The 13,842-nt window shown below is 55.9% G+C and overlaps 1 protein-coding gene across 1 annotated transcript in view; it reads right to left on the bottom strand.

Moving 5' to 3' along the window:
* PAEP (progestagen associated endometrial protein) overlaps nt 1-2,695 on the bottom strand; it is a 21,759-nt gene extending 19,064 nt beyond the window's left edge. The window contains exons 1-3 of the mRNA XM_007459026.1: nt 2,600-2,695; nt 2,002-2,141; nt 1,259-1,332 (exon numbers count right to left, since the gene is read on the bottom strand). Of these exons, the coding sequence (XP_007459088.1) occupies nt 1,259-1,332; nt 2,002-2,141; nt 2,600-2,695 (310 nt within the window). The remainder of the gene's footprint in view (nt 1-1,258; nt 1,333-2,001; nt 2,142-2,599) is intronic.
* Nucleotides 2,696-13,842: the final 11,147 nt, after the last annotated feature.

Consider the following 13,842-nt stretch of genomic DNA (forward strand, 5'->3'; position numbering starts at 1 on the left):
CGGCAGCCACCGGGCTCGGAATATCTGCTCCCAGACACCGAGGGGATGCCCTCCCTACTGGGTGCCAGAAGCCCACCACCGGCAGCACAAGTTTTATGGACCCCCAGTGGGGACTCTCCGAGCCGCACCGTCTGGGTGAGACCAGCCCGTTCCGCACTCAGGCCGAGACTGGAAACAGCTCTTAAATGTTGATGCTACAGTGAAGCCGTTTACTGCCCGCTTGGCCAAACTCTGCTCCCCTATGTCCTGGACGTGGCATTAATTCAGTCACTTATTCATCCACATCCCCAGGCACTAAATCCCAGGTAGCCCCCACTCGATAGGGCAGGCTCCCAGGTCTGTGAGCGATCAAAAAGATGCCAGGATTGGAGCCCCACTGGAGTCTGGGGTTATACGCGGACACCAAAGAGTGGAAGAAAGAAGGGACGATATTTCAAGAGGAAGGGTAGCGATGCCTCTGTCTTTCAGGGGGAGAAAGTGGAGACCCCCCCACCCTCGGGGTCCTTGTCCTGGCTGGATTTGGAGCAACATGATGGCGATGGAGGGAAGGTTCTTTGGAGAGTCCTGCCGATTTCCCAGGTAGACCTGAGGCCCTGCAGGTGAGGAATGAGAACCTCGGGCGTGGGGCTAGGTGGCTCCCTGCCCCCATCTGCTGCTGGGCCCAGACGTGGCAGGGCAGCTTCTGGGGATGAGACTGTCCCCACCCCACCCACTGCCTCTCAGAAAGAGGACGTGACAAACAACAGATTGTGGATTGGAGACGGGGCTGGTGGGCCCTGGGGGTGGGGCTAGATCTGGGGGCCCAGGGATGTGTCCCAGGGAGGCTGCCAGGGCTGGGGTGAGGGGGGTGAGGCCTGGAATATTCCAGAAGCAGGTTCCAGGTTGGAAAGGCAAATGCACAGTGTGCCTGCCCACAGGTCTGGTTTGTTTGGATATTTTTAAGGAGCCCCCGAGAAACGTGTGCCCGCCCTAACCCACCCCCGGGTGCACAGGACACATACCCCCTTCCTTCCATCTACACCAAGCAGGGGGTGCAGAAGGGGCAGGAAAGCATGGGGATCCCAGGCCTTGTCCCCCTGAGAGTACCTTCCGCAGGGTGGGAGAAGCAGGGCCTGGTGCACAGGACGAGGCCACACACTCAAGCCCGACTCCTGCTGCCCAGATGGCGGGATGGCGAGCATCTCAGAGCATCAGGCGACGCCCCGCGTGTGCTGGGGTTACCCCAAGGGAGCATGGGGCCTGGGCTGGGGGCACTCACAGTCGACCTTGAATACAGCAGGGTCCTCGGTCTTCTGAGCCAGGATGGTCTTCTCAACACACTTTTGGTTTTCCCTGAAAAGCCAGATGGTGGTGGGGGTCATTCACAAACCCTGCAGAGGGACAGGAGCTGCGCTCCGGGAAGTGTCCTCAGGGCAGGAGGACACCTGGGCCGCCCAAAGCACCGTCACGAGGTGTTGGCCTGAGTGGGAGCGGCCCTCCTTGGACCCAAGCAGGTGACTCAGGAAGTTGACAATGGGGCAGACAGAGTCAGCCAGGAACCCTACAGGAGAGCTGGCTGGTGGCCGAAGGCATGTGGCAGCTCAAAACTGACCCTGTCTGCATGGGGCTTTGGACACAGTGTTTCCAAGAATACTGGTCTCATTATGACCCAGAATTCCCCGACACCCCAGCTCCCCCTCTCTGGGGGCAGGTGGGGCTCATGGTGGAAACTGCCCAGGCCCTGAGGACCCAAGCCTGCAGCTGCCCAGTGGTCTCCACACAGGCCTCTCCCCACACTGACCCCGGGGCCGCTCTGTGTAGCGGCCTCTTGCCCCACAGCCCCCGGGCGGGGCTCCAAGGGGACCAAGAACCTCCAAGCCCTGTTTCCCCGGCCCCACCCACAGTGCAGCCGGGGCCCACCTGGAGCCCTGCCCACCGCCCACCTGTCCTGGAGCTGCCCCCGCTGGCCCACGGCCCCGGGGAAGGTGTGGTGCCATGTCACGGGGGGTGGGACACACCCACCATTTCTGCAGGATGATCTCCAGGTCGCCCTGGGGGGTGGGCCTCAGTTCCTCCACGTTCACTCTCAGGGGGCCACTCTCGGCGTCCAGGAGGGAGATGTCACTGGCCGCCATGGCCACGGAGTGCCACGTCCCCGCCACCTGGGGAGGGGTCTTGAGCTGCACTCCGGGAAGGGGGCCCTAGCCCCACAGTGGGCTCTCAGTCCCGCCTCAACTGGGCCACACCAAGTCTCCTATGTGCCCAGGTTTCTCAGGAAGCATGATGTGCTAGGGTTCCAGGTGCACTTGGGGATCACCAACTCTGTGATGACACCTGAGTGGGGAGTTCTTGCATATTTGGAACAACCCCCAGCACAGTCCTAAGTCAGCCCCCATCCAGGTGTGGCAACTTCGAGGACGACTCCACCCCGGGAGGGAGAGGGAAACAGGAGCGTCTGGGAACCAAGTGGCTGGAGAGAGACAAGTCCCTCCAACATCTGGGGGATGAAGTGCTCCCCCAATGCTGTGGCCTCATTTTGACCCGTGTTAGACTTCTGCGGTCCAGGCTTTCCTGCGCCCTCTCAGCCCCTGACCCCAGCCCCGGGGGCCCACCCCCATACCTCTCTTATGTCCAGACCCTCCACCTTATTGGGAATGTGGACAGCCTGGGCGCCACACACGAGGGCCAAGCCCAGGGCGAGCAGGAGACTCTTCATGGCTGCAGCTGTGGTTGCACTTCTGAGCTCTGGAGAGAAGGGAAGTCCGAGGCAGAGGGCTTGGGGCCTTATACAGGAGGAGACCATGCGGTTCCCCGAATGCCCTGTGACTCATCCATGGGGCCACGAAGACACTGTCTTCCAGGACAGCCTGAGGCCCGCTTTCTGTGACAGTGTCACTGACTTCCATCTGAGGCCAAGTAGGAAGGTGCCCTGTGTCCCTAGGCCTGGACGGTTCCTGCTTGGCCCCAGGCAGGAAGGGTCTAGGGTGCGGGTCCATGCTGGCTGCCAGCATCAGGAACACTTCCTGGGTCAGGCTTTTGGACAAGGACAGGTCAGAGCCAGTACTGAGGACAGCTGTGTCCTGGAGGGCGGGCCCGTGGGTCGGCCGGGGTCTGGAGAGCCCCATGCCAGCCATGACCCAGGGACATGCGCCAGGGGGTGGCCCTCTGCCCCACACTGGGGGCTCATATCACCACACTCCTGACGGGTCCCCTGCACAAGCTGTCCCCGTGTGTGTGCACCCAGTTCACACAACCATCTGAGTGTACACACCCTGGGCTGCCGTGTGCTCCATGAGGGGGCGGCACAAGGACCCCCACCACCATCTTGCCCCCGTGTCGTCATCTGTGGGAAGGGCTGGGGTGCCCACATGGCTCTGGTACAACCCCCACGGCCCTTGTTCCCCTTCCCAGTGCCACCCCCTCAGGCCGGCTCTAGGTGTCCCAAGCGTGGGCAGCTGCCTCCTTCACCCCCCGAGCCTGTCCAGGATCCAGCTCTGCTTCCATCTCTTCTGCTATGATTGGGACCTCTAGGAGTCTGGAGCCCCATCTTTGGGCAAGGCCTGCTTCAGGATTGCTGGAGCAGGGTGTACACTGCCCCCCAGGTGAGAGTCAACCCTGAGAGGCAAGAAGCAGAGACTGAGGCAAGTGAGGCTGCGGAAGGCTTATGTGAGTGGGGAGGGGCAGCCCTGGGGGGTTCCTATTGGTGGATTAAAACAACGCACAGTCTGGATGGATGAGGGGATGGATGGGTGGGTGGATAGGTGGATGGATGGATGGGTGGATAGGTGGGTGGATGGGTGGATGGATGGATGAAGGGATGGATGGTTGGGTGGATAGGTGGATGGATGGATGGATGGATGGATGGGTGGATGGATGGATGGATGGATGGATGGGTGGATGGATGGATGGGTGGGTGGATAGGTGGATGGATGGATGGATGAGTGGATGGATGGATGGGTGGGTGGATGGGTGGATGGATGGATGGGTGGAAGCATGGATGGATGGATGGGTGGCTGGATGGGTCGATGGATGGATGGATGGGTGGGTGGGTTGATGGGTGGAAGCATGGATGGATGGATGGGTGGCTGGATGGGTCGATGGATGGATGGATGGGTGGGTGGGTTGATGGGTGGAAGCATGGATGGATGGATGGGTGGCTGGATGGGTCGATGGATGGATGGATGGGTGGGTGGGTTGATGGGTGGAAGCATGGATGGATGGATGGGTGGATGGATGGGTGGATGGATGGGTGGGTGGATGCAGGGGTGGATGGATGGGTGGATGGATGGGTGGATGGATGAGTGGATGGATGGGTGGATGGATGGGTGGGTGGAAGCATGGATGGATGGATGGGTGGCTGGATGGGTAGATGGATGGATGGATGGATGGGTGGATGGTTGGGTGGATGGATGGATGGATGGGTGGTAGATGGATGGATTGGTAGATGGATGGATGCATGGATGCGTGGGGGGTTACATGGATGAATGGCTTCCTTAACTCATATTGGATGGGCCATTTAGCTTCTCATTCTCATGATCCCTCTGATTTTCCAAGATGCTTTCATGTCCATTGTCACTTTTGCCTCTCACAGAGGTGACAGGAATGAGATACATAGTACCAAGTACATGACCTAAATACACCCGTTGTTAGTGGCCAAGGTTGGTCTTGAGCCAGGTCAGCCGGAAGCTGGCTCTGGAACAGAACATCACTTCCTCCTCCCAGGGCCTTCCTAGTCCTGGTGTGGGGCCATCCACCTGAGCCCAGGGTGAGCCCTGTGCCTGCCAGGCTCTGCAGACCCCTCAGGCAGTTCCTCACAATGGGTCCTTGTGTCTCACTGGCTCGGTTTTTAGCTCCATCTGGGACTTGCCAACAATCCCAAGTGAAGGCAGAGAGGCAGCTAAGTCTCATAATCAACCGAGTAAGGCAGGAAAGAGGTGAACCCTAGTTCTCCGGGTTGCAGGTGGTAATTACGGCTTTGAGGTGGTGCTGATATAAATTTACACACAGAGTCAAAGTGGGACTCGGAGTCCTGAACACACGTCCGTGTTGTCCCCCCCAGCTTCCCTCCCCCACCAGATGGACTCGACACACAGAGGACGATCCAGGCAAAGGGACACTTTCTGATGCTGCAACTCATGTTTTAGTGTGATCAAAGCCAGAAGCTCCCCTCTTTATGAGCTAGACTATTCTATGGTTCCTTTTTACTGCAAGAAGGTGAAGGGTTGCAGTGCAACTCTTGAGTTAAAAGAGAAAAATTGAAGAATATTAGGAAATCAAAAGGAAAACATAGCATATCAGAATCTGGGGGAACCAGGCAAAGCAGGAGAACCTACTGTCCTAAAAATAATTTCAATAAACAAAAAGAATGAAAAGGAATTAATTAGCCATACCACTGAAAAATTAGGGGGAAAACACAAAATAAACATGAGAGAATAAGGAAAAAGTTGCAAATATAAAAGCAGAAATTACTGAATTAGAAAACAGAAGAATGATATACTTGATTACGTGGTAATTCTTCAAAGCTATCAATAAAATAGATATACCATTAGGTAACCTAATTAAAAAAGGAAGAATACACAAAACAATAAATGCTATTGTGAAAATAACCACAAAAGGAGAAGGAAGTAAAAAACCATTAGAAAGAAAAAGGTTTACTTAACCCCATGGGAAGAAAGGAAAATTTCCATGAAATAGGTAATTTTCTAGGAAAATATAAGTTACTCAACCGGACAGTGAAAGAGTTATGTTAATGGACTAATTTCGTAGAAAACCTAGAAAAAATAAATTATTAAAGAGCTATTTTCTCCCCCCAAAAACACCACTTCCAGGCAGTTTTACAGTGAAAATCTAGCACAACTTTAAGGAACAGTTAGTTTGAAAGCTAGAAAATTGAGGAAACTTCCCATCATTTTTATGAAGTTAGGACTTTATTTTCAAACCCTGACAATTAAGTTATAGACCAATCTCATTTTTTAGTATCAATGTAAAAATACTAACTAAAATATTATCAAACAGAACCCAACAACACTTTTTTTTGTTTGTTTGTTTGTTTTGTTTTGTTTTGTTTTGCAGTGCGCGGGCCTCTCACTGTTGTGGCCTCTCCCGCTGCGGAGCACAGGCTCTGGACTCGCAGGCTCAGCGGCCACGGCTCACGGGCCCAGCCGCTCCGCAGCATGTGGGATCTTCCCGGACTGGGGCACGAACCCGTGTCCCCCGCATCGGCAGGCGGACTCTCAACCACTGTGCCACCAGGGAAGCCCCCAACAACACTTTTAAAGGGTAATACACAGATACTGATTCTAGGATTGTAAGAAGTTTTCATATTTGTAAATCTATTGATAAAAGTAATCATAGTAATAGATTATGAGAAAAATTGTAAGATGGTTTCTATTGAGACTATCAAGACTGATCAATTTCAAAATTATTTTTAACAATAAATTTAATAATTATTACAAAAACTCATTATGAAAAAAAATTTTACACTCCTGAGGATTCAACAAAAGACATAAACAAAGGAAAGATATAATTATGGATAGAGCATTCCAGAAAGATGTCCGTTCTCCCTAAGTCAAGCTATAAATGCAATTCCATTAAAATATCAACCATATTTCTTACCGGACCATTTGGTTCTAAAATTGACCATATAAATAAGAATAACGCGTAGGGACTTCCCTGGTGGCGCAGTGGTTAAGAATCCATCTGCCAAGGCAGAGGACACAGGTTTGAGCCCTGGTCCGGGAAGATCCCACATGCCATGGAGCAACTAAGCCCGTGCACCACAACTACTGAGTCTGAGCTTTAGAGCCCGTGAGCCACAACTACTGAGCCTGCATGCCACAAGTGCTGAAGCCCGTGCACCTAGAGCCCGTGCACCACAATGAAGAGCAGCCCCCGCTCGCCGCAACTAGAGAGAGCCCACGTGCAGCAACGAAGACCCAGTGCAGCCAAAAATAAATAAATAAATAAATAAATAAATAAATAAATAAATTTAAAAAAAGAAAAGAAAAATTGTGCAAGAATTCCTGTGGTTAAACTCCTGGGATTAGCTCTGCAGGTAAAGGGTTGCACCTGTGGAGCTTTGGGGTCCTGCACACTGTTCTCCCAGAGAGGAGTGTCCTTCCACGCTTCCCTCTAGAGGACCTGCTGGGCCTCTGCTTCCTCACACTGTCCCCAGGGCTGGTCGCCACCAGACTAGAAACCTGTCAGTGTGGTGCTGACAACGCCGTCTCTACAGTGTTTACATCTGCGTGTCCTCATTGGGAGGTCAAGTGTCTCTGACCTGTACCGACCACGTGTATGGTCTCTTGTTGGAACTGTACGTGTTTGTTCTCTGTCCCTTTTTAAAACATTGACTTTCAAGATCTGGGGGACCTCAGGGGTGTCAAACCTTTCTCTGGCCCTGGCATGTGAGGAATGCTGTTCCAGTTTGTGGTTTGTCTTCCCAGCTTTCTACATGTTTCTTGTTTCTGTTTGGCCACGGGAAGAGCCAGGCGTTTCCCTTCTGTCTTCTGGCTCTGGGGCCATACTCAGAACAGGGGTCTCTACCCTGAGACAGCACACATATTTACAAAAAAGACTTCAATTTGTACATCCCGTCTTTAATCCGTCTGGCATTTCCTTTTCATATAACAAAAATGCTATTTCAAATAAAAACAGAAAACAAAAATTAACCAGTCCCCACTTAAAATATGTAGACTACATAAAAAGATGCCTATAGCATGATTCAATTTACAGGACACATCCAGCACAGGTAAAGACACAGAGATAGAAAGCAGGTTAGGGGCTGCGGGCTGGGAGAGGGAGGAATGGGGAGTGAGCGCTTTGGGTTCTTTTCTTTTGCTTTCTTTTTTTCTTTAGGTAAGTAGTAGCTTTCTTTAGGGAGATAACACACTCCATAGACAGAGCATGGGCCATCTCAGAAAGCGAGAGGCCTTGGGAGATACACATTCTGTAGACAGAATGCGGTCCTTCTCAAAAGCGAGAGCAGCCAGGGAGTGAGCGCTTTGGGTCAGGTTTTCCTTCTGCGAGTGAAACCGTCTGGCCCGAGACTGTGGGGAAGGATACACATGACTGTGAGTGTACTCGATGCTCATGAAGTGCACGATTTAAAATGTAAAAAATTAAATGCCATTATATTAAGGTCTAAAATAAAAGACATCACAAATAATGTAAAATGAAAAAGTAAAAATTAAAAAAGCAAAAACAGAACAGAAATAACAGGGGAAGGGAAGGAAAGTTCTGGGTCCAGGGGAGCAGGTAGGTGTGAGTCAGCGCCGGAGCTGAGGGCGGAGCCAGAGCCGGTTCTCCCTGCAGGGCTGGCAGGTCCAGGGCTGGCTCTGGGTCTCCACAGGAGCAGATGCAGGTGACCTTCCCAGGCCGTCTGGGGTCCTCGTTCGGGAGACCCCTTCATGTCGGCGCTCACCCCAGCCTGTGCTGCCCTCGTGGGCCGCGAGGATGCCCCTCACTCAGGGAAACAGAGGGGTGTCCCCGTCAAAAAGCTCCTCACTGATCTCCCGAGTGGAGCCCTGAAAAGACAGTGACCGGCAGTGGCCCTGAGGACCCAAGAGTCCTGCCCGCCCGATGCAGATGCTTCTCCTGCCCACTGGACCCTCTGCTCCCAGATCAGGCACCGACCTGTGTCTGCACAGACCTCTACCCGGGATGGAGTGAGACCCACCTCCAGGACTGGGGATAGACCTCGGGCAGAAGGGCGCCGCCCCAGCTCCGCACATCCCACCCGGTCACCTTGAGCTGGGGGGGGTCAACCCGGCTGGCCCACCAGGCTTCTGACCCCTCCTCGGGGCAGGCCAACTTGACACGAACCCTCCCTTCCATGCACACGGGGAGGGGACACAGAGCTCCCCAGGTGGGACCCCAGAGGCGGCCTGGTCGGGACCGGGCTGCCCTGGGCCTAGCTGTGTCACCTAAGGGTGCCTCCAGGCAAATGGCCAGACGCGTCTGTGACCACGGCCTCAGGACATCAGGACGCAGCAGGAGGACACGTTGCTCATTCCAGGGCTCTGGCCGAGCGAGCTGGCCAGGGGCTTCTCTAGAACGTGGTGCCCGGTGACCGGGTTCCAAGTTCTGTTGGGCTCTGTCGACGGGGGAGTGAGGTCACTTCCTGGGGTCCCCATACTCGGGCTTCCTGCTCAGACATGAGCTCCCCAAGGGCCCTTCTGGGCTGCTGACGGCTCAACCCCACCCCATGCTGTGTCCCTGCACGGGGACACCAACAGGGAGGCCTGTGTGCCGCCAGGACCCCAGCTCTGGGGACGCAGCTGGGTTCAGACCCGGCTCCCCCTTGTCACCAGTGATGTGACCCTGGACAGGCTGTGTGCCTCTCAGGGCCTCCGGGAAGAGCCAGGCGTTTCCCTTCTGTCTTCTGGCTCTGGGGCCATACTCAGAACAGGGGTCTCTACCCTGAGACAGCACACATATTTACAAAAAAGACTTCAATTTGTACATCCCGTCTTTAATCCGTCTGGCATTTCCTTTTCATATAACAAAAATGCTATTTCAAATAAAAACAGAAAACAAAAATTAACCAGTCCCCACTTAAAATATGTAGACTACATAAAAAGATGCCTATAGCATGATTCAATTTACAGGACACATCCAGCACAGGTAAAGACACAGAGATAGAAAGCAGGTTAGGGGCTGCGGGCTGGGAGAGGGAGGAATGGGGAGTGAGCGCTTTGGGTTCTTTTCTTTTGCTTTCTTTTTTTCTTTAGGTAAGTAGTAGCTTTCTTTAGGGAGATAACACACTCCATAGACAGAGCATGGGCCATCTCAGAAAGCGAGAGGCCTTGGGAGATACACATTCTGTAGACAGAATGCGGTCCTTCTCAAAAGCGAGAGCAGCCAGGGAGTGAGCGCTTTGGGTCAGGTTTTCCTTCTGCGAGTGAAACCGTCTGGCCCGAGACTGTGGGGAAGGATACACATGACTGTGAGTGTACTCGATGCTCATGAAGTGCACGATTTAAAATGTAAAAAATTAAATGCCATTATATTAAGGTCTAAAATAAAAGACATCACAAATAATGTAAAATGAAAAAGTAAAAATTAAAAAAGCAAAAACAGAACAGAAATAACAGGGGAAGGGAAGGAAAGTTCTGGGTCCAGGGGAGCAGGTAGGTGTGAGTCAGCGCCGGAGCTGAGGGCGGAGCCAGAGCCGGTTCTCCCTGCAGGGCTGGCAGGTCCAGGGCTGGCTCTGGGTCTCCACAGGAGCAGATGCAGGTGACCTTCCCAGGCCGTCTGGGGTCCTCGTTCGGGAGACCCCTTCATGTCGGCGCTCACCCCAGCCTGTGCTGCCCTCGTGGGCCGCGAGGATGCCCCTCACTCAGGGAAACAGAGGGGTGTCCCCGTCAAAAAGCTCCTCACTGATCTCCCGAGTGGAGCCCTGAAAAGACAGTGACCGGCAGTGGCCCTGAGGACCCAAGAGTCCTGCCCGCCCGATGCAGATGCTTCTCCTGCCCACTGGACCCTCTGCTCCCAGATCAGGCACCGACCTGTGTCTGCACAGACCTCTACCCGGGATGGAGTGAGACCCACCTCCAGGACTGGGGATAGACCTCGGGCAGAAGGGCGCCGCCCCAGCTCCGCACATCCCACCCGGTCACCTTGAGCTGGGGGGGGTCAACCCGGCTGGCCCACCAGGCTTCTGACCCCTCCTCGGGGCAGGCCAACTTGACACGAACCCTCCCTTCCATGCACACGGGGAGGGGACACAGAGCTCCCCAGGTGGGACCCCAGAGGCGGCCTGGTCGGGACCGGGCTGCCCTGGGCCTAGCTGTGTCACCTAAGGGTGCCTCCAGGCAAATGGCCAGACGCGTCTGTGACCACGGCCTCAGGACATCAGGACGCAGCAGGAGGACACGTTGCTCATTCCAGGGCTCTGGCCGAGCGAGCTGGCCAGGGGCTTCTCTAGAACGTGGTGCCCGGTGACCGGGTTCCAAGTTCTGTTGGGCTCTGTCGACGGGGGAGTGAGGTCACTTCCTGGGGTCCCCATACTCGGGCTTCCTGCTCAGACATGAGCTCCCCAAGGGCCCTTCTGGGCTGCTGACGGCTCAACCCCACCCCATGCTGTGTCCCTGCACGGGGACACCAACAGGGAGGCCTGTGTGCCGCCAGGACCCCAGCTCTGGGGACGCAGCTGGGTTCAGACCCGGCTCCCCCTTGTCACCAGTGATGTGACCCTGGACAGGCTGTGTGCCTCTCAGGGCCTCACCAGTCTCCCCACCTGCACAGTGGGGTCATTCTAACATCTCCTTCCTAGAAAGGTCATCAGGCGTGGACACCTATGAACACCTACAGTGCCTGTAAAACCCGTGGGCTGGGATCACACAGAGCTCATGCACAGACTTAGCAGTGGGAGGACCACAGAAAGGGCTGGTGTAGCACAGAATACAACTCACACAGGCCTGGGTCTGCCCGGGGGTCTAGGGACAGTCGCTTCCCCTCCTGTCTCTTTCTCAGTACCCCCCGGGAGGGGTGAAAGTAAAGACACTCTGACATCATCCCCCTCTAGCAACAACCTTCCAGGTCCTCCTGTCATGTTTAAACTCAGGCCCAGGCGTCTCACCGCGGCCTGTGGGTGGGCCACCCCACGACGGCTCCCAGCGTCCCTGCCTCTGCCACACATGCCTGTGTCATCCCTCCCCTGAGGGTGGATGGGCTTTGGGACTGGGTTCAAACGAACAGAATTGGGCAAAAGGGATGGGCGGTTGTTTCCAAGACTGGTTTATGAAAAGTCTGTGACTTTCTGCCTGGTTCCCTCCCTCCTGTGTTCATTCTCTCTCCCTGTCTCTGTCTCTCTGTCTCTGGTCCAATGTTCTAGAGAAGCAAGATCAGGTATTAACGAGCTGCCCTGAGAGGCCCCAGTGCAAAGAACCGACCCTGGGTCCCGGCCCACAGACAGGAAAGACCCGAGCCCCCGTCCAAACTGAATCCCGCCAATAACCCGCGAATGATCTCAGAGACAGACCCCACCCTGACTGAGCCTCAGCTGAGACCACAGCCCAGCCTCCTGGGGGACCTCGAGGCAGAGGCTCCCAGCTGAGCTGAGCCTGCCTCCAGGTCACAGACACTGCGAGGGTCAGTGTTTGTCCCTGTAAGCGCTACGTTAGGGGATGCTGTCACCGGGCACAGACACCAGGACGTCCTTCCGGCCGGGTCTGGCCCTGCCTCCCGCATCCCCCCACGTCCTCTCCTCTGAGCTCTCTCCAGCCACACTGGCTCCTGTCTCGCCTGCTCTCCGGCCAAATTCTCTTCTGCCTCCGAGTCTCTGCACCTTTGAGCTCCGCCCACAGCTCACTGCTCAGAGTGCGCAGGGCTGGCTGCTCTTGTCTTTCTGGTCCCGGCATCAATGTCACCAGGGAGCCTTTTAGACCCCCAGGGGCTCCTGGCCCTCCTTCCAGGGCCCTGACTCATTTCCCTAGAGCACTTGCTCTTCCCTCCCACGTGGGTTTGCCTTCCTGCTCTTGTCCATCTGCCCCTCCAGGCTGTGAGCTCCTGCAGGGCAGGGACCATCTGTCATGTCAGCACCGCCCCCAGGGCTAACAGGGCCCCTGCTCAGGGTGAGTGCAGGGGGGACGGTAGCTGAATGATCTATAGAGGGTCTCAGAGCCCCCTCCCACCTCTGAGCAGCTCCCACTGTGGGCCTGGAGGCTAACAATAAAAGGTGCCTGTTGGATCCGCGTCAGGGGGACGCCCAGAATGACCCCGGGTGTCCCTTCCCTGCTCCAGTTGCTCCATCCAGTAGCGTGCGCACAGCCTGCCCCCTGGTGGTCAGCTTCGGGACTGCAGCCCCAGGCAGGAGACCAGAAAACTAACCACAGAACTTGTTGGGGGTCCTCAAGGCAGTGGTTCCACCAGGGCCGAGGGGGCAAACGAGCAGGACCTGCCGGCTCCCGGAGGATGAGAGGGACCTCAGAGCCTCTCTTGCTCCCCTCCTTCCCTCCACTGTCCTGGCGTCCAGTTCACTCCGGAGGCCTCCTCATCCCAGCCAGGGCAGTGACTCCACCCACTTCCAAATGAGGGCCCCCAGGCGCCAACAAGGAGGGTCTTGTCCCTGGTCCCCGATGAGTGGTCCAGTCTCTGCCACCTTCTGCAGCCCCAGGTCCCGAGTCCCCCAGTTCCCTAGGCTGCCCCTGGCTCAGAAGGGCCTCAGTGGGTAGGAAGCATTTTCCAAGGACTTGGAGCAGAGTGGGTCAGGGATGGAGAACCAAGGCCAGCAGACTCCTCTGCAAGCTTACGGGACCTTAGGGATCACCCCGTCTGTGCACCCACTTTACAGAGAAGTAGGCTGAGGCCTCCTCTCCTGCAGCCCCTCCACGGTAGGGAGAGGGCCTCATCCTAGTGCCCGGTGCCCAGAGTGGTGGACACAGGGCCCAGACCATCTTCCCCAGGCAGATCTAGCGATTGCCCAGGCCAGGCAGCCCCCTGGGCACCCCCTGCCACCAGCCTGGCATCTCTCGCCTCCCTATGCTAGGGCTGGGCATGTTGCTAGGGGGTCATTATCCCTGCCCCGTGGCAGAGCTCCCCGAGTGTGTGTGTGTGTGTGTGTGTGTGTGTGTGTGTGTGTGTGTGCGCGCGCGCGCGCACATGTGCCCTCATAGAGACGCCCAGAGGAATCAGCTCCACATGGGAAGGGGTGGGCAGGGGTCCTCCAGGATTTGAGGGGCTCTTATCCCAGAGTAAACCCCGTGGGAGGGCTGAGGCTGGCGGGGGAGGCGGGAACCGTCCCCTGTCCTCCGGACTCTGCCCACCTCCCAGCCCCAGGCAGACCCTGCCTCTCCCGGCCTCATGACGGGTTGGACGCGGACCTGCCTCAGCCCAGCTCTACGAGGACGCCCCCCGCTCTTC

Source organism: Lipotes vexillifer, unplaced genomic scaffold (genome assembly GCF_000442215.2).
Source record: "Lipotes vexillifer unplaced genomic scaffold, Lipotes_vexillifer_v1.1 scaffold636, whole genome shotgun sequence".
In the NCBI taxonomy this organism is placed as follows: Eukaryota; Metazoa; Chordata; class Mammalia; order Artiodactyla; family Lipotidae; genus Lipotes; species Lipotes vexillifer.